This window comes from Taurulus bubalis (genome assembly GCF_910589615.1).
Source record: "Taurulus bubalis genome assembly, chromosome: 8".
In the NCBI taxonomy this organism is placed as follows: Eukaryota; Metazoa; Chordata; class Actinopteri; order Perciformes; family Cottidae; genus Taurulus; species Taurulus bubalis.
In genome coordinates, this window is record NC_136596.1 from 24,709,654 (window position 1) to 24,735,767 (window position 26,114).

A 26,114-nucleotide genomic window follows, 5' to 3' on the forward strand; every position below is an offset into this window, starting at 1 on the left:
ATTTGGAATTGCAGTCTGAACAAAGCCTCAGATTTCCAAGGAATGGAGGAAGAAACCAAGGTTTTCTGTATAAATTTACAGGTTTGCTGTTCCCAATTTTAAAAATCCATAATCTTTTATCTAAAAACGCTTTATAACCTCATGGATTAATATGACAAAACAAGAACTATCCTGCAACAATGTACATTACATTCTTGACATTTTGGGCATTGAGGTGTTATCGAAAATGACTCATAGTTGTGTTAGATTTGACCCGAGTCAAACCCTTCGGGCCCAGTTTACACCTGGCATTAACATGGTGATCCAATCACAAGAGGACAGTTCTAAGCACGCTAGTTCACAGCTGGCGTTAGAATTCGTCTCCCTGTGCGTCTCTCAATTCCTCGCCATTCTTGCAAATATACACATACATTTTTTTCTGTTTGCAAAGACCAAATGCATTGTTGTTTTTAACCGAGGCAACAATGCAATCCCCCCACCCCCGAGTCTGACGGAAATTAAAAGCAGAAGAAGAAACCAAAACAATACAGACCGGGTCCATTCCTTGGCCTCAGGCAAACAAAATCGGCAAAAGATGTTTAACGTACTTGTTATTTATCTCAATGGGCTTTTCTGAAGCAACTGGAAATGAGAAAAAAAAGGAGGAACAGAAGGAGAAGACATATTTCCCAGTTGCATCAGGACACATTCATGCAACCCAGATCGAGTGATCGGGTCACAATGCATCTTGGTGGTCCTTCACGCTTGTATTTAAGCGCCTTCATCTCGCGATCCAATCACCCGAGACGCTTTTTAAAACAAGTGTAAACAGGGTATTTGATCATCAAAATAACAAACAATCAGCAGCAGTGTTCATGCACCAGCAACAATCTAACAAAAATATTGTATGACTATAGAACGAGTACGAATCCACTTCAGAAGGAGGCGAGTTTGCTCCAGCACTCACATTCTCCCTCCATGAACTCACTCCTTGCACCCACTTCTCATGTTTTAGCCAAAACCGTCAATCCGTTGACACAAAACAGACTTCAAAGTCACTGGGTGGGGCACAATTTCCTCCCAAAAAATGTTTGGAGATTGGTCTGATCTTAGCAAATCTACCAAAACGTAATTTGCAGACATAATACAATTACCCTCCTGTTCAAAGCAAAGTATGCCACGTGTTGTTATGAAATCAGCTTCGGAGACATTTCGCCGTTTTTTTCGTCTCCAGGAACTCCCATTATCGAAATGTTAACATTTGTGTGGCGCGCGGCTGTCACAGCGGGCTTCTCTCTGAGGTTTTGAAGTGAACAAGCACTTTTCTAATCGTCGGCTCCCACTGCACATTAATCTGGGCAGTGCAGCCGGGGATTAGCTCCGAACAGAGGGGAAGTCCCGGCCCCGTTGATCTCACATGAACCACAGATACGCACACAAGTGAATGTGCCTGTGCATGTAAACAATAACGCATGCAGTGTACGCATGTGTGAGTGCAAACACACAAAACACACACACACACACACACACACACACACAATATTGATTCCAGCCCACAAGCTAATGAGAACCAGCCTTTCTAACCGCTCACACTGCATGTGACACGATGGAGTTCCACTGTATTAAGTCTGTTAACATTTACGAATATAACTGAGTCAAGCCAGAAACCGCCGGCGTGCCAAAAGGCGTCCGGGTGGCCTCATGGTTACAGCAACCACCTTGTAACTAAAAAGGTCACAGGCGTGATCTCTGCAATGGCCCACATGTCCGTCAAATTAAATTGAAGCCAAACCCTTTTATTCAAGGCAACAGGCTCTACATGTCAGCTGAACGCCAAATGTGCAAATGATATGCTTCGGGACTTGGCCACGGCTTCAGAATACATATGAAGCTTAAAAAATTCAGCGATCAGCACTTCTGTTCTTCACTAAATTGCATATGAAACTGATTGTGAGTGAAGCTGGCTTTATTTAACAACCATTTCCTTTTTAGAAGTCTGCAACACATTATTGCGTGCCTTCTGCAATGTCAGGACGGATTTTGGGCCTCAACTGTAAATTTCACAGCTTGACACTCAAGCTGCTATATTCAATATTTCTACATGTGAAAGTAGGCATTTTTTCATAGCAGAGTAACTTTTTCAAAGTTCTAAGAACCTCTTTTTTATTGTGTCCACACCGCGAGAACAACGAACGATTGTAGTTCTTATGAGGCCGTTTCGGAGTAGGTACTCTCCCGACACAAGAGGAACCAGTGAGCGCACGATGATTGGTAGAACAAATGAGCCAATGCAGAAACCGCCATTTTTTAAAACCTGTTAGGCGTGTAAACAACAGAGAACACAAAACACAAGACAAAAGCCTGTAACAACAAACATGGAAGAAAACAAGGACAAATGGACCGAAGTCCAGAATTTAACTTATGAGCAAACAACTATTGAGCCAGAGGACGAGTGAGCGATGCTGCTAAGCAAGCTAATCCAGTAGCACAAAGGCTAACCCAAAGGCTAACCTTGTAGCACTAACACTAGCCCAAAGGCTAACCCAGTAGCACAAAGGCTAACCTAGTAGCACTAAGGCTAGCACAAAGGCTAACCTAGTAGCACTAAAGCTAGCCCAAAGGTTAACCCAGTAGCACAAAGGCTAGCACAAAGGCTAACCCAGTAGCACAAAGGCTAACCTAGTAGCGCTAAGGCTAACCAAGTAGCACAAAGGCTAACATAGTAGTATTAAGGCTAACTCAAATGCTAACCCAGTAGCACAAAGGCTAACATAGTAGCACAAAAGCTAATCCAAGTAACGTCTTGCACAACGTCTTGTATATGAAACCACAATCTGCAGTTTTCCTTCAGCTCTATGGACGTGTCTATCTACTCAATGCGTTGGTCTCCTGGCCCGCAATTCGAATGTTTAGTTTTTCTTGCATCGATTTCATTAGCATTGTTTTTTTCAGCAACAGCAGGTAGCCATTTTCTGCGAGGCAACAGGCTGGATGTGTTGCATACGTTAGTGGGAATAGGAGCGCTGGAGCCCTGAGCTATGACTTTGCATGATTACACAGGTGTATTTTAACATAAAAATGCACCGTGGATGGCCGATTGAGAACAAGCTGTGTGAACTTTGCTCTCTGCCCCTCTTTATAAAAAGATCACTGTAATTTGTGTCTGTTTTGAAAGCCGTACGAAGGCTTTTCACCACTACACACTCATTACTATGAGGAACCTACCTTGTCCGACTTCAAATACAAACATTGTTTTTTTGGAGCTTTTGCAGCTGTATAAAGAGTTACGTGTCTTTGAACTAAAACTAAGCGCTCTAATAGCCCCACTCATGGCATAATGATGAGTTGTTCCGTGATTATTGTTTACCCTGCTTAAAATAACTTATTAAACAGGTGCAGCGTTATCAGAGCCTTATATTTGTGGCCACATTCCCGGGCAGACAAAGTCACAGGTGTAAGGGCTTTGAAAGGGAAAGTGTACACAGCACAATCAGTTCTTAAGACAGACAAATGACTGCTGGGGCACAGCTGGGCAGAGCTCAAGGGAAATGTTTGCACTAAATTCAATTACTTTTGTTCATGCAGTCGATATTGAAAGTGTTTGTTAAAGGTAGATTCCTGCAGAGCATTATTAAGTTGACTAGGAGAGCATTGCACGTTCACTGTGTAGCAACACTTGGAAGGTCTGGGTCAGTTTTTCTTACAAACATTTGAAAACTTCAAATGGGAAGATTTGCAGACATGCCTTGTAATTAAGTCTCATTTCTTTTTCGACAAACTATTTGAAGAGGCAAATGAGGTGACATTATGACCAAACTTGCTACAGACATTAATATGCGCCTATAATACCGCTTTCTGGACAGTGAAGACAGCTCTGTCCCACAATTATATCTGCATATATGTTCCCTCTGAAAAATGGTGGTAGGATTTTATTGGTGGCTAAATGCAGATAATAATTTAGATGGTCAAACGGTAACAAATGACAGACCTGCAAGAGATTGATTTCCACTTTGGTAATTAAAGGTTGTGCAGACAGAAATAAACACAGCAGAGGAAGGATATGATTAGGTCTTTGAAGAGGCAGATAGGCTTCAGGATAAAGACAACTATGTTTGGAAAGCTGCATGTGGTAATAGACGAGATATGCCTATAGAGATCTGAAATACTGCACATCAAAGTCAAGACCTCTATACAATTTGAGTGACTGAGCTGCACACATAGTTCTCTCAAGTGCTGTAATCGTTTAAGGATGTTCAAGATGTTATGGCAGATGCACAGGGGAGACCGAATGGTTCCACTGGAGCCAACAGGTCCTACAAACTTTGTCTGATCCATTATATGACTGTTTCCTGTCATCTTTATGGTGAGGGTGTGGTCAGTGCCGTAACGGAAACAAATGAGGCCCCCCTGCAGAATAACCCTGAGAGCCCCCCCCCCCCCCACCCATATGTAAGGGATAATTTATTGTCCGGCGGTCATAATCCAAAGATAAATGAACAGGACCCAAGCTTTTCTTTTGAGGGAAATTTATTCAATCAGAAAAAACAGCTCAAACAGAGAACAAATGTTACAACAACAAAACAAATATGCGTACATATAGTCGATACACCGGTAAGCTACTTTCTACAGGTTTGCATTTGAATACACATGTGCGCGTCTTTTAGCAAATCTGTGTGCAAAGTCTTTAACCACGCTCTTTACATCTAAACTGTGCGCACGTTTATTCTCTATGCTAAGGATGGCCAGACCTGACAGCCTCTCTTGTGACATGGAGCTTCTGAGATATGTTTTGATCAGTTTTAGCTTGGAAAATGACCTTTCAGCGCTTGCGACAGCCACGGGTATTGTCAGAAATAATTTGATGGCTGTGGCTACATCAGGCACACTTGATAGTATGGAGTTGTGCTTTATTATTAGCGTGTTTGCTAAATCATAAATTGAGCCATTTTTTATTTCCCTGATGGCAAACTCTAACGCCTGTCTTAAGGCGAGCACCTGGTCTGGGAAGTCCGCGGATAAGTCATCAGAGTATTGCTCAGCAAGGGCACTCGCTGACTGGTACATATCATTGTCTGACTTTGACAGGAGTTCTCGTGGGCGTAGGAACCCAAACCTCCTTGCCACCTCTTGCATTCCACTGAACCTACGGGTGACCTGTGTAATGGCTATGTCTACAATCTGGTAAAACACTGACACTTTAAAGTGTTCCTCGGGATCCAGCAGCCTCTCATCCTCGCATAACTCATCGAAACGCCTCTTGGTGCGCCTGGCGCGTTTTTGAAGAAATGTGGGAGAAATGCCCCAGGACTAGACAAGATCTTGGGCACTTTCTTTAATTGATATTGATTTCTCCTAGTTTCTCACGATCTGCACGGAATGCAACATTGCATGATGCAAGTGTCAACGTAACATCAACAATTCTTGTTAATACCCCTGACCAAAAGTTGAATTTCTTTTTATATTCAGCGGAAATCTGCTCATCAATACTTTGATGTCCTTGCCATGTGTCATACACTACACAAGCTGCCATATGTGAGCGAGTGTGTTCGTGCTCTTTTATTTTTCTAGACAGTCCTTGCCAATCATTTATTCCCGTAGTCCAGGCATTGTTATGGCATGCAGATCTTCTCTCACCAAAAAGCCAATACATATGATTCAAGTGTCAACGGTGAATGGGTCTTTTATTTTGACGGCCACAGAGATCGGGAAGCAAAGGAAGTTTGGAACGTACACAAACCAGGCATCGTTCACATAGCAACAGTCAACTGTCAAATAGCAAACTGGGAAGACCCATTCCCCCGGTACTGGGGGAGCGTCTCAAGATTACGTTTTCAAATAGTTGTATGAACCACAAATGAGTTCTAATACTTGTATTATTTTATATTATTTTTTTCAGAATTTTCTTGTGAAGAAAATGTATATTTAAAAAGATAAAATGTTATAACATATTTTGATCATAACTATGAACATCCAGCATGATCTAATTAAGAATGGCAGAAAAATGCTTTTCGAGCGGTTTCCGACATGTTCAAAATGTGTGCTTCAGACCCTTACCAAGGTCTCACATACTAATAACACCGCACGCTCACGGAGATGTGTTTATTATTTAAATCCGTTGTTTTAAAGGATAGTTGCAAGCAATTTTGTGAAACGTTACTTGCGCCGCGGAAAGTTGACGGAGCTCACGGAGTGGTTGTAAATTACATACAACCACTCGCCACGCAAGGCCCCTTGTCCCTGCGAGGCCCCCCCCACCCCCGCGGTGCGGGGGCTGCGGGGGTAATCTCTACGGGCCTGGGTGTGGTCAGGTTAAGGTTATGGAAAGATCATCCTGTCATGGTTAAAATAAACCAACATTGGTAGGAGATGGAATGGGAACAGTGGTTTTCCACGTCACTTTGTTGATCCACCCGTCCAGCTCCAGCTCCTCCCAAAAGGGTTTTGTGGTTCCATAATATCACGCTGCTTCCGCCAATAGAGGTCCTTGTTCTATGATTGTAAATAAATGTCTTTTTGGTCATTTGAACAAACCAATGCCGTCAGGTTTTATTTTCATTGGAGCATAATATTCTTTCTATAATGTACTTTATTACAATTTTATGTTGTGCTGTAGTCATTTACATTTTTGAGACTGCCCTCACTAGAGAAGCACCAGCACTGGTTGCACTCATTAAATACATTTTTTAATAATCTAAGTTTTGTTTCGATTACAGGTTAAATGCACTGACATGTCCTTTGGAATAACCCAAGCTTGCAGCTTAGCCTTGCAACACTGAAAGAAACCATGTCTAATTTCTTTATTTGGTGTTGCATTGCAGCAATGCAGTTTGCTAATTACCGCCTCTACTGGAAACGTCAAACTCGTTAAACACGGCAGCATGTGGCATTTTTCAGCCACAAATGTCGGAAGAAATTTAGAGGTGGATGGATCGGAGTAAAAAGTGCGTGACTTCAGACCACATTTCGTGTCGTGTCGTCTACCAACCATCAACTTTTTTTCTTTGACCTTAAACTAGAAGCTGCAGCATACATCCATGTATGCCCAAAATGTCATCACTTCATAATGTTAATCCTATGTTTTATATATTTTGTGAAGTCAGAGTGAGCTTGACCTTATTGGTCACCACAATCCAATCAGTTCATCCTTGAGTCCAGGTGGACGTTTGTGCCAAATTTGAAGATAATTCTCGAGAAGTTGCTAAGATATTGCGTTCACGAGAATGAGTCTGCTCTTGAGTCTTTTTGGAATAGTCATATGGGTCATTCTGCAAGCCACTGACAAAAAACTTTGAATTTTCTCTTTTTAACCTTCTTTTCACGAATATGTTCTTTACAGGAGGAACTTTCTCATTCATATTTTATTGCTTTTTCCTTAAAGAATAAATCTAAATGATAATACAAAATCCTGCATGTATAATAAAGCATTAAAGTACATTTAAAAACTACATAAACTAATGCTTCTAAATATCCCAAAGGCATTCCAGCGGCCTGTCCCTTTAAAAAAAAAAGAAGCAATGTTAAGCCAGCGAGTAACACCACTAAGCTAACAAGGCAAACGTGTCCTGGTAGTGAAGCCACAATACCCCAAAGCCTCGGTTTCAGCTAATCTGAAACTATGCTGAGTGTCCTTATGTGGGGAACAATGAGGGCGTGTGGTGGGAAGAGGAGGACATTTTACACATACCAAGCAGGCCGAGCAAAATTAACTGAAGTGTGTTTTTAAGAGTGGGCGGCACCTAAAGTAAATCTTGAAAAGACCTGACTATCAAGCTCCTTGTCCGACTCTTATCCAAGTTTAGCCACGCACACAACCGGAGGTCAATTCTTTTGACCTGAGACAAACTCTTTCCACATTATTAGGCATTTCTGCCGTTGACAGAAGCTTTCAAGGCCTGTTCGTTACAGACCAAACATGTTCGGAGAAAGTACCAAGAATGCCAACCATCTCAACGAGGCAGCCGCCTCCTGTTTGGTGGTCGAGATGAGTGAGCTGCTCGCAGCACTGGGAGTCACAATCAGAGGCAATAACTTGGTTTATTTTAACTTGTGCTATGTATAGTTGCAATTGTCCAACCATGCCGGGACAACTCCAACGCAAAACACAGTTATTCACATCAATATTTAGCAGAATGCATTAATGTATTTTATGTTCAGGCCAGGGATTGACAACACTGAGGTAAAGAAAAACGGTATTTTTAACCAAAATTTGACACAGTGAAACATTAGTAAAACAGTGACACATTAGTAAAAACACTTATATAGTGATATTGAGAATTGTTTGGACAGCCAATCAATTTGATTTCTCTTCTTTTTATTACATGTTTATGTTATCTGTGTGACCAAAAAGGGTTCTCTGGCTAAGCCTTGGGGCTGTTTATCGTAACTCCTCCAACCAATTTCTAGTTGCGCAATTTCAACAAATGTATTTTCAGTATATGTATCTGAATTGAGCTCATTGAATTTGAGCAATTTAAATAGATATTTTTAATATTGGGGATTATACTTCAGAACCCAAGAAACTAGACTAGAAATTAAAACATTTCAAACCGATATAACGAATCAATATACTTTGAGAAGAGCCCCCTAACAATTCAGTGACCTCTCATTCAACTTGAAATGTTTCAAGTCTGTCAGGTTTATTTGTCAGTGTGCATTAGCCTTCATAAACATTTTGCACTTTGAGAACAAAATTAAGAGGTTAGACCTATGGAAAATGTTTTGCTCTGTAAACTATTTAATCAAAACACATCGGTTGTCCGGATATGAATGGTGACGAAACTGCAAAACCACAAAGGAAATTAAAAAAAAGGAACGAAATCTTAATATTGAAAACGAAAATCTGATTCAAAAAATACAAGTGTAGATTCTGGTGCAGCCCAAAAAAGCATTTGACACAAACAAATACATTATGCCAACCAACTATCTTACGAATATTACCCAATAAGACAAAACTCCATCCAATATCCTTCAGCTCGACTTCTGGTCCATTTACTTTCATGCATTTAGTTATTTTTAAATCAAAGTCATCTGCTGTCAGCTATTGGACGCCGCCCAGTACAGACCAGTCTTCCATTGCTGGACACTGAGATCCACAGGATCAGCTGGGGTTCAGCACCTCAATACTGATTAAAAAGGTGCCGCTGAGCGTCTGCCAATCACTTTCCTACCGCAGGTCTTTTTTCAGCTTTCTGCAGGGTTTAAAACCCGTTGATCCCCCGGTCACAAGCGCACCGCTAACCTTTAGGCTACTTCATTCCTCAGCACCTTTTCATGCAACGGGTCTGTGTTTTATTTAGAGAAGCGGTTATTAGTTGTGTTTACGCCGGGCGGAGGATAAAACGTTACACGCCTGGATGAACTCACTCTTAACACAGGGCTTAGATTCCAGCAGAAAACATTTCCGCAACAATGTCCGGCCCTCAGAACTTAAACCAATCAGTGTTTAGAGCTGCGGCTGACTTGTTTACCTTATGAATGGTAAACACGGAGGTGAAAGCTGTAAATCTAAACACTCAACGCACATGATGCCCGACAGCTGAAGCTTTGAAAAACACACAGGGGTCACAAATGTTCACAAATATGAAGAAAATACTTGTTTGAATAAAAAATCAAAAATCACAAAGACATTAAGAAGCAATTACAGGCTCCTTCAGATTTGACTGACAAATTGCAACGAGCAGCAGTCCTAAATAAATAAAGTGCGGCCGGGCAAATTCAGCTAGCACGAGCTAGCATTGGGTGATAATGGGGTCAAGTGGCACAGAGCTCTTTACCAAACAGCTCCCACCTGTGCTCCTTCAAAAGGTGGCTGCACTGCAGCAGCCACCACGACACCGGGACACTAAACAGAGCGCCTCCACTCCACGTAATTTGAAAGTCATTTTTACAAACCATTATCGTAAATTTCTCTTTGTGAGCTCTTTCTTTAGTATTAGTTTATGATTTGTCAGTTGGCCCTGAGGGGGAAGGAAAAGGAGGGAGTGGGTGTGGGGGCTGAACTTGCTCTATGTGGGAGCTAAGTGGCAGCTCAATGTGTCATGGGAAAGAAAACATGCCCCCCGTGGCTGGCCTGTTTAAGGTATCCTTTCAAAAGGTTATCATCTCTCTTTAATGCCAACATCACAGGCTGGCCTGGCCCTGAGCTAGTTGCAAACAGGAAGTATCTGCTAATCCTGGTCTTCCCTAATGACGCAGAGGAATTCTCAATATTCACCATTGTCTTCCAATGGCTGCACTTCCTCCGAGTCTCCTCCTGCATTCTTTGGCTCGGAGCTGGGACAGTTGTGATGTCTTGTGGTTATTTTCAATGTCTCTAAAATACAATTTGGGCACTCTGGGATACTTTTCTTTTTTTTTTTTGTTGCTGTGGCATCCACCTTGAAATCACCGTGCAGTGAAATCCAATGCACTGTTTTGCATTATTGTCTGGGCTGTTCAGCCGCCGTGGCTTCATCTGCTGATGCTAAGTCATCAGTTCTTCTGCTTATTCTAAACAAACTGCTTCTGCTGTCACTTTAACACGAGGAACCGCCAAGGCGCTCTGACCGACCGTTTGGGTTTTTATAATGCAAAAAAACTGTTTTTATAAAAAAAAGTCTTTAAGCCCACGACTTTTAATAAATCTGTGTTTTGGATCTGCGATTTTTTGCTGTCCAAAGCCTACAAGGTAAGTAAATAAAACACAGATCTCTGAAATCGGTGCTGCCTCTCAGTCAGAAGCACAGCTTCCAATTACTCTCATTCAGCATTTGTAGCTATACCTACGAAAAGTAACGCAATGTCTAGACATCCCACACATTTAGTTTGTATGTTATCCACGTAATCATAAAGGAGCATGTATCAAATAATTTCCAGTACAGGAGATGATTATTATCTGATACTGAATGTTCAAAGCAGCGACTGTAAACGTTCAGCAGGTAGGTAGGTGTAGCTTGGATTGCCATTGTTTCAAAATCAGAAAAAGTGTTGTGCCATGTGTGCTCCGAACGCTGACGCACAGATTAAAGCCGAGCCTCCGGGTCCAGTCCAGCTCCCCTATCAGCATTATTCCAAAAGGCACTCGGGCATGACATCTGCCAAGAGGCCTGCTGCAGGGGTTTGGCCTCATCACCAGGAACGCGTTCCAAGTCAAATATTGTTGCCCTTGCGCATTGTGGGGCGCTGGCACCCTGTCACAGTTCCTACGACAGCGCTGGGAAAATGAATGGCACCGTTTCCATACAGGACGAAGAGAAACAAAAAATAAAAGAATACGTAGGAGGTACAACATACCACACAAACTCATGTACTTTGGATGTGGTGATGGGGAGGGTGGGGGAGGTTTTCTTTCTCTACATCACAACTTGACCAGTGTGTTATCGGCAGCAGAGATACGTCCGACACCAGCGCTCCAAAAAAAAAGGTTGGATCAAAGTGGATGACATAAGCCAGCGCTGCCCTCAGAGGAATACGATAAATGTACAGAGCCTCTATCAAAGGCTCGCCTGTTTAAAGAACCTGATTAAAGCTCCTTGAATCCCCCCCCATCCCAGTGGAAATAGGTGTTCAAACATGACTCTGTTTTAGTTGGCCTGCATCTCCGCTGAGAAGCTCCCCCTCTGGGCTTGCCAATGAGACTCCTGCAATCGACCGGCTGTCACACTGCAGCACAAGGAATTCACAGTGTTTTCCAAAGCATGAAATGCACTTCAGTTCAGCCCTGCAAGAGGAAAAGAATAATAGAGACCGTGATTCCGTTTGATCTCTGCTTTCCGTGGCTCTGTAAAAAAAAGGCGGGTCTGGGGGGTGCTTGCGGTTTAAGACAACACTAACATTGTCCAAAGCAATAAGAGCAACGCTCTAGTGCAAACATGTTTATCTTTATTCACCCTTTTCCTGGCTGATATCGGACTTTCTTTCTGCAAAGACAAGATGAGTAGATTTTGTTTTGTTTTGTTTTGTCATGGGGGGTAAGATAAACGAGGGGGTTATTCCATATTACAACCAGCCCACCACTTCAATATCAGCCAGGCCAGATGGTGGCTGGAAATAAGCAGCTGATAAATAAAGTCAAGCTGGAAGTACAGTAAAGGGCACACAGGATGGGAAGTGGAAACAAAAAACAGCCCTCAGCTAAATACTGGGGGATTCTGGCTGTGGTTTGGAGGTTTTATCGACTGCACCAGCCACTTTGGTAGGTAACTAAAGTAAATAGTTAAGGCTGCAGGTGAGTTCTGGCCAGCCACTGTGGTAGCTGTGGCCAAATGTTAGTTTGGATATGTGTGTGTGATTTGGAGGGCAGACAAAAAAATGTGCTGTCGTAAGCTCCGGTCATCAACATAAATCATTTAGCCATTTGTGAGACCAGTGGGTTCTGTGCTGGATTAAAACATTTAAAATAAAAAAAGGGCAGTGGTGTGATGCATTTTTTCCTTCTTGTTTTCACTGATAGTAAAGTGTGCGTTTCTTTTCTTTCTTTCTATTTATGTCAACCGGACCAACGTTCCTGCAGCAGGAAAATGTAGCATTTCCGGTTTGGGGATTCTTCCGAGAAATGATCTTTCTCAGTGTTTTGAACAACATGTAAACTGAAAGTTTTTTTAAAAAAGCACAAAAAAAGCAAAGCATCTGGCCATGTGTTATTGACACAGCTTACAAAAAAAGAATGGGAGTGAAAAGTGGAGGGAAATCAGATAACAGGAATTAGGCTGCCTTTTCCTAAGTGAGACGCAGGCCACTGACAGAGTTCTCCACAGGACCCGAAACTCAGCCTGTACCCGCGTTTAAAGGTGCAACGTGTGAGATCTGGCCCAAAGTTTCAGTTAAGAATGATTCTGCCTACGAGATGAAGAGTGAAATGAAGGTGTGGGTCTTTTTCTCTAGTTTGGATTTAATCTAATAAAGAAAAACTATCACAACGTACACGGAGAGCACGGCCTCCTGATTAGTGGCGCGATGAACATAAAGATGGCTAAACTATCGGCCGACGCCACACTAAAAGACTATCTTATAGTGAGTTGTTTTGATTTTGTTTTTATAACTGATGACTATAAATGTAGATTGTATGAAATGCTGCCCCTATATTTATTTGGAGCAGGAGGCCACATCGTACACAGTGCACCTTTAAAGATTGATTAGGCTGAACCGAGACCTGAGGCTTGATTCTCTCCATAACCGACCGTTAGCACACTAGCTAACGCAATTCATTTTGCAACATGTCTCGATCCCTCTTCCTACTTGACACTGCATACCTGCTTTCAACACACGACACACACAAAGGCAAACCACTAAGCATGGTCAGTAGCTTTAAACTGTGTTCATTAAAGGCTGAAATTAAAAGAAAATAATCTAATAATAGTTGTTAAAAATATCCAACCAAATGACCGGGGAAACATAGTCTACATGGAAACATTTGAACCTTTATGAACACCTCAGAAAATGCAACGACGGAAAACACCCAAAATCGTACAAAAAGGGAATTAAGAAGAACTGTGCCTTGATACACCTCAACATTAACTCATGAATAACCACCCTGAAGCATTCGAAATACATCGCAAACAAGTGTTCAGCGCTCACTATCTGACGGGAGATAAATAGGTTACATATTGCTTATCTGACAAATATGGGCGTGCACATTTTCACTCTTGTTTGCCCTCCAACAAAGCTCATTAAAGCAAAATCCTCTATCGGTTTCGACACCTATACGTGAAATACATCAGCCTTAAGTGTCAGATAAGTTCTCAACATGATACATAGGTTTTTTGATTCATTGTAAATGAGCGACACACATTCTATGTTTATTCTTTCTCATTCTCATTCTCATTAGCATACAGAGTATAAATAATATGTGTAACCTTTAGTTAGTTTTCTTCTTCATGAAACAAAATGATTCCAGCTGCAATATTTTCTCATTTGTTTTGGTATTTTTTAGCTCTTTTTGTCTTTTTTAAAAACCCATATTGACACTTTTCTGTCTAATTGTGTTCACCTAAAGGGTTTTAGTGTCTGATAAAACGTGTTTTATTAAAGGTTCAATGCTTATATGACAAATATAACATATGACATGCATATATCAAGTTAATGACAACCAAAATGGATATCCTTTGTTTAATAGCAGGTTATTCAAATGTAACTAATTCAAAATCCCCTTGTATTTGTTAATAGACTCAAACCATCTGCGATTGTCTCTGGAAGGGACCTCACACACGTGTTAATAAGCATTACAATGACATGGAAATATGCTGAGAATGTGGCCCGTCTAGATTTTAGAAGCTTGAAAGTTAAACCATGAGCTCAAATCTTTGGTATTTTCAGCAGGATCGCGAGTAGGAAACTCGGGAGACACACTGACCCGCTGAGAAACTGTCCATCACTAGCAGCTGGTCTCTCAGGACACGAATGAAAAAAAAAAAAACACAAAGTCCTGGACTTGCCCTCTCTCTTGCAGGGAGGTGACGAGGCTGTTATTGGGCCCAACGAGAAGGAGAGAAGGTGCAGGGGCTGAAGCCCGGACGCCTCTGGAGGACATGTGCGCCGCTCTGAGCCGGAGAGATGCCGTCCAGTATTTACTCAGGTGGAATAATACACAGCCAAAGCAGTCCAGTGTGTGGTGATAAAACAAAGAAGATTCTAAAGAATGTGCTCCATATGTTGCTTAGAGCGAATAAGCATTAGCAGAATTCCCAGATTGGGTATCAATGTTTTGACCATAAATGGATTCCTTCATCACTACCTGGTTGGCCAAAAGGATTACATCGTGAACCTTGGCAGTGCTTATTAAAGAATGAACCATGGCGTCTCCAGATCCAAGTGTGCAAACGGATAACTGGAGCTGCCGAGAAGATTCCATCTCTACTTTAGGAGGATGGAGGGCCAGTTTAAATAGTTCCTGTTGGCTGGAAGCTCCCATTACTTTGATCCAGACAATACTGAGCAGCAGCCAATAGAGTTAAACAAGAAATGCTGTTTGTTAAAGTCGAGGGCATTTAATTGAGTCTTAAAGGATGTGATCATATACTGTACATGAGAAGTGGACCGTGACGTCACTCACTGGTTTTAAAAAGCCACGAGTTCAGCTTTTCTACAGTCGCCATCTTGAGACACAAGAGGGCAGAGCCAAGTGCAACCGAACGCCGAATCTTTGGGTTAACAAAAAGAAAAACATTTAAAAACACACAGGTAAAGGGTACCATTCCTCAGACAAAACGCTGACAACACCCAAACCGGACAACACCATGGTAGCATGGTAGCATGCCATGGTAGCAAACACAATCACAAGGTAGCCTCGCCCGTCTATTTGACTCTAAATGGACCATAATTTACAAAATGAACAAACATCATGCTGTATTGAAGAAAACTTGAAACTAGAGATTGAGACATAAACTCATGTTTACTGAGGGAATAAATCAAGAGAGAAGTAGAATAATTTTCTCATAGACTTCTATACAACCAGAGGAGTTGCCCCCTGGTGATCAGTAGAGAGAATGCAGCTTTAACACGGGTTGGCACCCAACCTAAAACTTTTCTTACTGATATATTCAAGGAACACACTGATTTCAGACAGTTGAAGACAAATTTGAAGTGGTGACAAAAGAGAGAAAAAACATCCCACTTATTTCTTAGAATGGCTTGCTTCGATTAAAAAAGGTTCAAGGAAAGAAAATCCATATAATTACTGAGGTAATAAATCATGTGACAAGTAGGATCACTACATCATAGTCTTCTATACAATTTTATGTATTTTTCTGATCATAGGAGTCGTATGGCAGTTCCCTCACTTTTTAATCGGAGGTTGCTGCCTAGACCACGTTCCACAAATAAGTTGCCATGTCTTAAAATGATGCCATCAGTTGATGATTTGTGCTCTGTCCTCCTTCAGAACAGATATATATATATATATATATATATATATATATATATATATATATATATTCTTTTCCTCCAAATGGATACGGTAGTTACAAATCGCTTAGAAGATAAATCTCACAAACACACTGATCAGTCTCAGAGTTCAGACGGTGAGTAACCCTTTGGCTTCCCTTCGTGATGCGAAGATGGGCCCAGACACAAACTGGAATGATCTAATCACTGTTTTGGAGGCAAATCCAAAGAGATGATGTAAGAATGATGGGACACAGAAGAGTAAACAAAGGCAATGTAATGAATGCATTGGCTGCTTCAACACAACTATACATTTTGTAATTTGAGTATGTGAGGCTGTAAATTAATTTGATGAACATATAAGAAATAAGATGTTTTTTTAGACACTGATCTTCATCCATTACCATTGATGTAAAGGTATTTAAGTGACTACATTTCAGAGCGTAGCTGGTTTTAATACAGGACCTGCTACACAAAGTGTTGATTTTGAGCCTGAGGAAGAAAGAAAAAACGCCTGCACTCGGCAGGTGCACATTCCTCCAGGTACAAGCCAGAAACCTTTAGGTAGTATTTAACACTGGTGTTCAATCCTCCCTAACATATGACACATGCACACTTTGTCTTCCTAATACATGGATGGGAGTTGCAGGGGAAAAAATCTGAAAAAGTTAAATGAAAGGAATGCAAACGGTAACATGGCTGTAAATAATGATTGATTACAGCAATGGAGGATTTCAACCTCACAGTGCAACTATTCTCCAACAGGGAAAAGAAGCTTGTGACGTTCAAAACAGGTTAAAGAAAAGAGCTCAACGTCTACAGAGCACAGAGATGAGGAGTTTGAAATCAATTAACAATACGATTGCTTTAAAGCCAGGTAGTTCTTTAGTCACTGTTACAATCATACAACCTCATCCTCATATACAACGTATCCTTGTATGATATCTTTACGAAAAGTTACTCCTCATTATCTGTGTTTTCCTACGACAGTCAGCAACTGAAATTTCAATTTAAACAATTGCATGAAATGTCTATGGAGCAGAGATTTAGATATGGGAGGGGACAGGAGACTGCCTTAAAATACCAAAAGAAAATAAAGTAATCGCTTCAATAATCTGCTTTACCAATAAATCTTCAACGGTGTCAACAGTGAGGGCTCTTCAGGACATCGTAGTGCGTCCAGATGGTCTCTCCTTAATGCGAGACTTCCTTTGATACCACTGTGACAGCTTTAATGGGATTTCCCATCTTCCCAGTGGCAAATCAAGTTAACGGATGTTTTGACGGCGATGTGTTTCCCTTTAGATTTGAAAAAAATCCAAAAGAAAAAGAGAGCTTGCATTAAGTGTATCCGTTTTCATTCTCTCTGAAATTGGTCCAGGGGGCCGAATTGTTTTTGGGGGCGACGTCTCTGGACAATAGCAGCTGTTCACAGGAGGGAAGGAGGGCACAGGAGAAACCATTACAGCGGACGGGGCTCATCCAAGCATTCAGTGGCAAAACTGTGAGTCCAGTAGTGCCACTTGCATCCTGGGATATGTGATGTTTGATTTCATGGATCAATAAAGCTTTCATTCGCCCTGCAACGGCATCCAAATGGATCCAAATCACTGGATTTGGCTTTTTGTAGCTCAACCAACTAATTATGCTTTATTAAGAAAGAAAAAAAAAAAAGAAAAAAAAAATATATATATATATATATATACATTGCACATCAAAGCTCTAGCAGCTGCATCTCATGTGTATGAATCAAATCAATCTAGTATTATCTTTCAATTGGTATTCAGCAAAAAGCTCAAGAAGACAATTGCACGACACGAGGGCAGTTCAATATTCCTCATTCCTTTGCAAATCCCTCTGCGGCCGATTGGGTGCATTGAGAGACGGGGCACAGCTGCCATGTTGGCTCTGTGGACTAACATAACACATAATGCTTCGGCTATCCATTTTCTTTTTATAGACTAAGACACTGGCCATGAAATGAACGTCTTGTTATCAGCCAAAAGTAATATTTCACAGTCAAATGTTATGTTTTTTTTCTCAAGACCTGCAACTGTGAGAGAAAGCAGAGCCAAAGTATTACAGCTCAGACAAAAAAAAAGGGGAGGCAGGGGGGACACATGAATCAAGAGCCAATATAACAGAACAACGGGGTTGGTCGTTTTAGGGTATATACCCCGAAGTCTTAAGAACTTAAAAAAGAAAACAGATGCCGATCAGGAGATCTCAAATATCACAATGGTCGCTTCTTTTTGTCCACTTGATAGATGTTGCAAACCGTTGGGGGGCCTTATTCCCCACCTCTCCACAACTCTGTGACACCATTCAAGTCAAGGTCATACGATAGCCCTGCAGGACTCTTTCCTTTCTAAAAGGCCGTCCACCTTGGTCCCGCTGCTTTGAAATCAAACTTGCCATTGTTGTTTTTACTGCCCATGACCAGGACAAAAGGGACCGGGCAGCGGGGACACACACACGGGCCTGTAATGCAATAGGGCTGGGAATTCCTCTTTAATTTCAATGCTATACTTGATCTCTGGGCTGCATGACTGACCACCTTATTATCTATAGCGACAGGAGCTTATCAATACAGAACTCGCTGGGTCCACAGACCAAAGACAAACACTTCCTTTATGCAGGATGTCCCCTCCGGGCATGAGACACGCAGCGCAGGCCAACCAGTTAAATTCCACAAACTGAAAAGGGTGGGAGACCATTTCCAAACCGGCAAATTAGTTTCACAAAAGGGCTTAAAAAAGGAGGAAAATATCTTGAGAGCTTTTCTTAATGTCTTCGTCTAAAATATTTATATTCTGCATTCATATTGAATAAAATGACAGTAAGTTGAGTCTTGAGTTAAGTTGAGTTAAATATCTGATCATGTAAAACGACTGTCACTTGCATTGAGACACGTTCTGCTGCTTTCAATCTCTATATTCAGCAAAAAACGTTATTAATTATTTTCTCATGATATCCAATTGGGTATTGAGAATCATGGAATTTTACGGGTTTAGGTATCGACCAAATCTACTAAATTTTCGAAAACTGCACAAAAAACTAAATTTGTTGAATTCAAGCATGACATATATATATATATATATATATATATATATATATATATATATATATATATATATATATATATATATACACATAGATATGCATATATATATATATATGTATATATATATATGTATATATATATATATATATATATATATATATATATATATATATATATATATATACATACACACATGTATATATATTTGCATATCTATGTATATATATTAGATATAAGTCATTCTTATTTATTGCCATCCTGCACAAAAAGCATATTTACATTTCCTAACACGCGCTTTATTTAAATTTTTTCTTAGTGTTGAAGATTCCTAACATTTTTATGTTTCTTTAATATTTTAAAGTGTCTCACATTATGTATATATGTGTATTTATGAGAATGTTTCACGCTCAATCCACCAAATATTTTGAGAAGTGCTTCGTTAACAATTATTTTTCCTGTTCAAGACTCTTGACAGGTTGAGATGTGACTTCCATCGGTTGACCATTTTTCTGCTGACACAACAAAACTGACGTCTGTGACGGCGGTCCCGCTGCTTTGGGGAAGGAGCCGAGAGCAAACAGTCCCTCTCTAACGGCTGCATTGTTTTAATGACGCTCCCTCTTGTTAGCGAGTGACTGATCGGCTTCACCGATACAATGAGGAACATATTTATTTGCTACTTTAAAGGGAGTGAATATTTACTTTCAGGGTTTCATTACGCTCTTTGGTCAACATCATATGATGAAGGTGAAACGCATCGCCATCCATCATCATCATTTCTTTGTAAGGCACCATGAGTAAAGCACATGTTATTCACTGTACCATCTCATACTGTTGGTCTGATGTCATTCATCAAGTTTAATGAATGCTGTAGTGGCGATCTTCTCTCACGGTAATCCCCTTTACCACTACTGTTAGTCTGAGTATTGTGCAATAAGGTATGATGCAAGCATTATGTCTTTATGCCCATAAGGGCATGTGTCTTGTTCAGTGTCGATGTACAGTATGTTGTTGTGACTCAGTGTCTTATATATGTGCTCATACCGTAGGCACACTTTGCTTTTGCTTATATGTGAATTGGTTTTGTCGATACGTTACTGTCTGTTTTTCAATTAATCTTAGTTCATTATGTTATTTGAAAAATATTCAATAAAAAAGAAATAAGCTTGACGCGAAATGAGTCTTCAGAGGCAGTGACTCCATTTTAAAAGGTTTACGCAACAAAAAGAACGGTTAAAAACAGTTTTGCTCTGCATTTTTTGTCAGTAGCATATCTAAAGGAATAATAATAATAATCAAATCATTTGATATCCCTTTGGTCCTATTATGGTCATTTTGGTCATCAAGCCAGATCAATATGACATTTCATCCGCCTTCTTGTCCTCCCTTTTCTTCACTTTAGAGAGACTGCAAAGCTCCACAAACACACAGCTTTATATTCAAATTAGAAGAACAACTTGAGGACAAACGTTACTACACAAAATGTCTACTAGCATGGTCCATTGCACTGCAGTGTCAGGTTGAACAGAAACTACATTTTCCTTTAAAGAACATGATCTCACCGCAGCGGCACCTTTCAAGGCCGAGTCCAGTTGTGGATTCATCTTTTATTAAAATAACTTTGAAACGAAAACAAGCTAAATTAAATTGGGAGATTTGTCAGTAATGTTTATTTCAATGCCAAAGCCTGCTGATTTAATTTATATAATTCTGCACCACCAACAAGTTTATGCTTTATATCCCATGGCTAACTAAGTAAAAATTGCTAGTTAGTTATAACTCATTTATTTTAATCCTTTTTTAAAAGTCTGTGTGTCAGTTTGGGCTAAAGAAGCCTTCACACGTCAGTACATTTAATGCCTGATGCATCGCTGCTTTGAAGTGTTGCAATGTCCACATTGATAACCATCAGAGCCGCGCGAAACACTGAGAACAAACAGGGAGCAGAGCGGGTGGTGGCAGCACACCTTTCGGTTTCACATGTGAACCCTCCAACAATGGACGCCCCTCAGGCATCCTGCGCAGGTGTGACCTGGATTTGATCAAAAAAAACTTCACTTCTTACCCAGTGCAAATACAGCCAAAGCTGCCCAGGTGCAGCTTTTGTTTGTGTGTGACTTTTGGCAGCGAGGCAGCTTTACGCAACAGAGGAAGCACAATGAGGGCAAGGCCCTGAACGCTGAGCTCTTTCTTCGGCAGACCAATAACTACAGCAAAGCCAGTACTGGATGCAAAACAAGCTTCACTCTCAAGTATTCCTGTGCCTTAAATCTGAGGGGAAACGGGCGGGTGGGGGAGGGGGAAGAGGAGCTCGGAGTCATGTGTGCTACCGATCTTTTGTCATGCTGAGACAACAGAAGAACCTGACGAGTGTATTAAGTGACAGGTGTAATTTCAGACTGGCTTGAAAGGCTGAGCAGGATACACAAGGAGAGACAACAGAGCGACCCCCTTTGACGAATGGGACCGAAGACGACAATGAATGTGTCATTTTATTTAAATGGGAGCCGATAAATCAGCTTTAAAGTATTTAGGCGTCCATTCTGCGCCCCCACAGAACGAATGATTTTCTGTGTCCTCCGGCACAACGATGAAACCCTCGATGATGAATGAAGTCGGTGATACTTGAGCTCACGACACAGACGGGAAAAATTTAAAGTCAAATAAAACAAATTGGGCAGTTTGTGTCCGATTCAGTTTTTTAAATGCGTTAAAAATGAATCTAGAAGGAAGACAGGGTTATTGTTCTTTGATTAAGTTGGTGGGTCCTTTGAAACAACGTCTATGTTTTTAAGGTTTTTTACGGAGATAAAATGTTAACTGTCATTCACAGCCTCTACAACATTCACATTCTAAAAACATAACAAAACATAGTTATTTATGGCTGATGACAGTATTTTCTGATGTATGTGATAAAAGGAGATAATCCATATTCCCTTTGTAAAAACCTTTGATACTAATGTCTTTATCCATTCAAGACTCATCAGATTTCTATTCTGGAAATGCATGCAAACTGAGCACATATTTCACAAGATAATGCAAATATATAATAAAAACAATCGTTAGAATAGTCTCCCACTGAAAAAAACACATAAACACAAACATAAAATAATTATGGGAAAAAAGTGGAAAAACACGTGTCGGACTGCTTTGCATTAAAGGCGAGTGGATGTGAAGACCTGGAGTGCATTAGTGGGACTAATCTCGTGTTTAAGGAGCCATGGCAGAGAGGAGCTAGAGTCATGTGCATCAAAAGGCCCACAATGCACAGCGACGCCGGGTGGTCTTATTATTGAACCACATCGAAGATTAACGCGGGAAATTTGACACTTTCAACCTCAAATAGGTGCAACAGAGAGCGGAGGGAAGAAATCCTTCATACTGTATAATTGTTTGCAAATTTGGGCAGATGTTAATAGGAAAATACCAACAAGGGACAATACAAATATTAAAAATCATACATACAGTAGAAAATGTATGTAAAGTATGTGAAAAAAATGGCACAACACATACTTTTACTGTATGTCTGGAATACAGCTGCGTAGTGTAAATACACCGCTGAAGTCAAGCCTCTAGATTACCTGTTACTTAGTTTCAAAGAGCAGCGGCATCAAGCGCACAAATGTGGGTTCAATTTTAAACAGAGTGGGGGCTTCTCGAAAGAAAATAAATATCTTCCTGATCCAAATTTTCAGCAAAAGAAGCTCTTAAGAGGCGAAAAAATAAGGAGAGGTGGGAAGACAAAATGTGATGTTTTGCTTGTTTTTTATTCTGGCAGGAAGAGACGCATCAGATCTCTTAGTTTTTCACTGGCGATTTCTTTGAGAGGAAAATAGCTGTATTGTTCAAATGGTTTAAGTTATGAAGGGCTGAAAGAAAGAGGTTTTGCAGGGTACTGTTTACACAGTGAAACATCCAGCGGGAAAATCTCTGGTGTTACTACCTCTACTCTCCCTCCGTGCTCTCCATGTGATCTTATAATTGCAAAGCCCACGGGGGCAGGTAAGTAGAGGTCAAACAAAAATCCCTTTTTTTTTTACTCCAGCATCTTGGAAGTGAATCATTTGGAGTCTATCAACACGAAAACTCCCTGCAGAACAATGCTGAGTAGAACCCTCCCCCAAATGGTACACATTCCATTCATCACATAGTAGAGTCTATCGGAAGTAGAGATGAAGAATTGTGTTAGAAGCTATGTTTGTAGTAAAAAAAAAGAAAAATCTCGGCCTAGTGCATCGAAGCTTAATTAAGCCTGCAGGCTTTGTCCGTGAATCAAGAACTCCTCACTCAGGACAGATGTGCCACACCAATCTAGTGCTCCATCTTACCGCCACTCATAAGCGAGACCGGAAGATAAGTTGGCTCCTCCGTGCGGAGGGCAGCCACTCACCCCCGACCCAAAGGAGGCATTCTCAGGAGCTCAGACTTTGGATCCAGCTTGCTTCACACTTGGTTGCAAGATGCCCCAGAGTGCACTGGAGGTCACGGTCTGATGGAGCCCACCACACACTCTCTCTACTCATCGGCTGCACCTGGAGATTCAAGGCCTTTTGCGGGAGCTCAGCTGCAGATAAACAAAGACTGGCCAGCCTCAGTGGACCCAGCACCCTCTTTTCCCTCTGAAACACCCACCTTACTCTGTATGTGATCTCAAGGAAAAACCTTATCTCTCAGCACTCAGCCAAGCATCTCCTCGGCAACCTCTCATACTTGCAAACTACATGCACCAACACGTCAAATATTAAAGACATGGTCAGCAAAACTACGTTTCCAACTGTGACGCTCTAGATTCTCTCCTACTGTCACTTTTGTGAGGGACGGTGTATCAACATACACTCGTTAAATGCACAGTGTCTTTTCACAATTAACTCCCGTCTTCACAGGAAGTTGAATAAGGCAACAAAACAACTTTGTTAGGGTAAGGAAAAGATTGTAGGCGACGCTAACTTGACTAGCCAGTGCCTAACGAGTCATGTGACTAGCAACCCATGTAACTAACAATACTAACGACTCTGTGACTAGCCAGTGTCTAGTAGTCCTGTGACTAGCGGCACATGGAACTAACGATACTAGTAACTCTTTTGACGAGCCAGTGCTCAACAACTCAAGTGATTAGTTTAACATTTAACTCATTTAACTGACGATACTAATGAATTACGTTTCAAGCTAATGACTAGCGAGTCATGTGTCTAGTGATTCATGTAACTAACACTACTAACGGCTATTGTAACTAGCGGCACATGGAACTAATAATACCAATGTCTGTAAGGAGTGTCTAATGACTCACATGTCTAGCGACTCATGTAACTAACAATACTAACGACTCTGTGACTAAGGAGTGTCTAATGACTCACATGACTAGCGACTCATATTCACATGACCATATAAGTAAAGTCTGACTTTTTGTTTCACACGGGCCATGAACTCTCGGGCGCTTCACTGCGGCCCACTGCTCCCAAATGCTGAAGACGGGTTAAATGCAGAGATCAGATTTCATGTCAGTGACAATAGAAATGAAGTTTTGTAGTCTAAGTTTCAGTGATTGTTTTGTACGCAAAAAAACAAGCACTAACAGTTAAATTTATATTGAATAAAAGGCTGCAAAATGTTGCTGCGCAAGGTTTAATAAACTGTGGAATACTGAGACATAACTTCTCTTAGGATTGGTAATACCCCTGGAGGACCCTTTAGAAATGATCTCGGTGGGTCAATCTACAAGGCACACCTCGTACAAGGTAGTTGGAGTTTGGTAAATGAGGTTTGATGGGAGAGGGGCGGGCAGCTGGCTCTCCTGGTATTTGGGGAGGAACAAGGGGAGGACGGGGGCATTTCCACTCAACTTGACACAGTATGGATTCTGTTCCCATCCTAATGGAATTGCAGAAATATTTAAGGGGAATCCCATTACGTAGCAATTGGAGTGGTGTAATAATGTACTCACGGTCATTTTCCCACTGCAGTTGGCCTCCTCTCGCTCTGCCAGGGCTCTCAGGAAGTTATCTTTGAGCTCTTTTCCTGCACTTGCCAGTGTCCTGGAAAAGACAACACTCAAATGGTTTGAAATGTTACTCTTAACCTGAAAGAGAAGAAGAACATGAAGCCCAAAATGATCTTTATGGAAGCTTTTCACCTTTTAATATGTTTTAACTTTGCGGTACTTTGCGGTTTTTATCTCTGCTGAACAAAACGCCTCATTGAAATGGAAAGAAAGTAATAACTTTGTGAAAGAGAGATATTTCCTCCTGTTCGTGAGCACAATACAACATGTACAAGAGCTTAAAATGTATAATTAATGACACATTTAAATAAGTTCAGGCGATGAATGCATGACATGTAATCAAAGTCTTGAGTCTCTAGTGAATGAGGCAGCTTTTTTTTTTTACACTTTTTAGGCTGGCCCATTTCCATGGAAACGTGCACTTTAGGCGCACACTAAATGTATCCGCACCTGAAAAAACACCGGCACTAATATTTGAACAGTTAACGCTACAGTACAAGCAACAGAACTCTGGCTGGAGTCCAGAGTTGAGTGTGCAAAACATTCACGGGATCCACAGCGAGGCAACACGTCCGAGGCAGTAAACAGGTCGTTGGGAACCGCTCAGTTGTGGTTTAGAATGCAGAAGAAGACAGTAAAAAAAAATACAAAAATAAGAAAACTTAGAGGAGCCCATTCCTTAAATTAAAGTCACAGCACAGTGGTAAAAAAACAACAACTAGAAGGCCATTATTTCTATTGACGATCCAAACCGATAAGATGCATTGGATGTTTTTAATTTTGTATTGATATTTTCCATGTGGGTGCAAATTTTATATTCACTTAGTCCCATCCATTTTCTTTTTTTAATCTGATGTACCTTTAACATATATTTTACATTAACGTTATCTGTTGTCTGAGCACTTTATCTTATACTTAATTTAATACGCATTGCACTGTTGATTGTTGATTGTTGTTTGTCTCGTCCAACATCTCATGTCAAATGTATGCACCTTCCGCCAAGAAAAAATCCCTGTTTGTGTAAACATTCCTGGCAAATAAACGGTTTCTGATTCTGAAGCCCAAGCTTTTATATCATGGAAGCCTTACACTCCAAGTGCATTGTGGGAAAATCTGACCTACTTGCTTGAGATGGGCATTTTTTTTGTGCCTCGGTCAAGAATACTTCAACAAACAAAACACAAGGGTAGTGCTGGGTATCGCGTGCAATTCTTT

The 26,114-nt window shown here is 40.9% G+C and overlaps 1 protein-coding gene across 1 annotated transcript in view; it reads right to left on the reverse strand.

The window, feature by feature from the left end:
- Nucleotides 1–26,114, reverse strand: part of cfap299 (cilia and flagella associated protein 299) — a gene marked incomplete at both ends in the record, with an annotated part of 72,431 nt that overhangs the window by 30,958 nt on the left and 15,359 nt on the right. Inside the window, one exon of the mRNA XM_079222550.1 lies at nucleotides 24,843–24,969. Within this exon, the coding sequence (XP_079078676.1) occupies nucleotides 24,843–24,969 (127 nt within the window). The remainder of the gene's footprint in view (nucleotides 1–24,842; nucleotides 24,970–26,114) is intronic.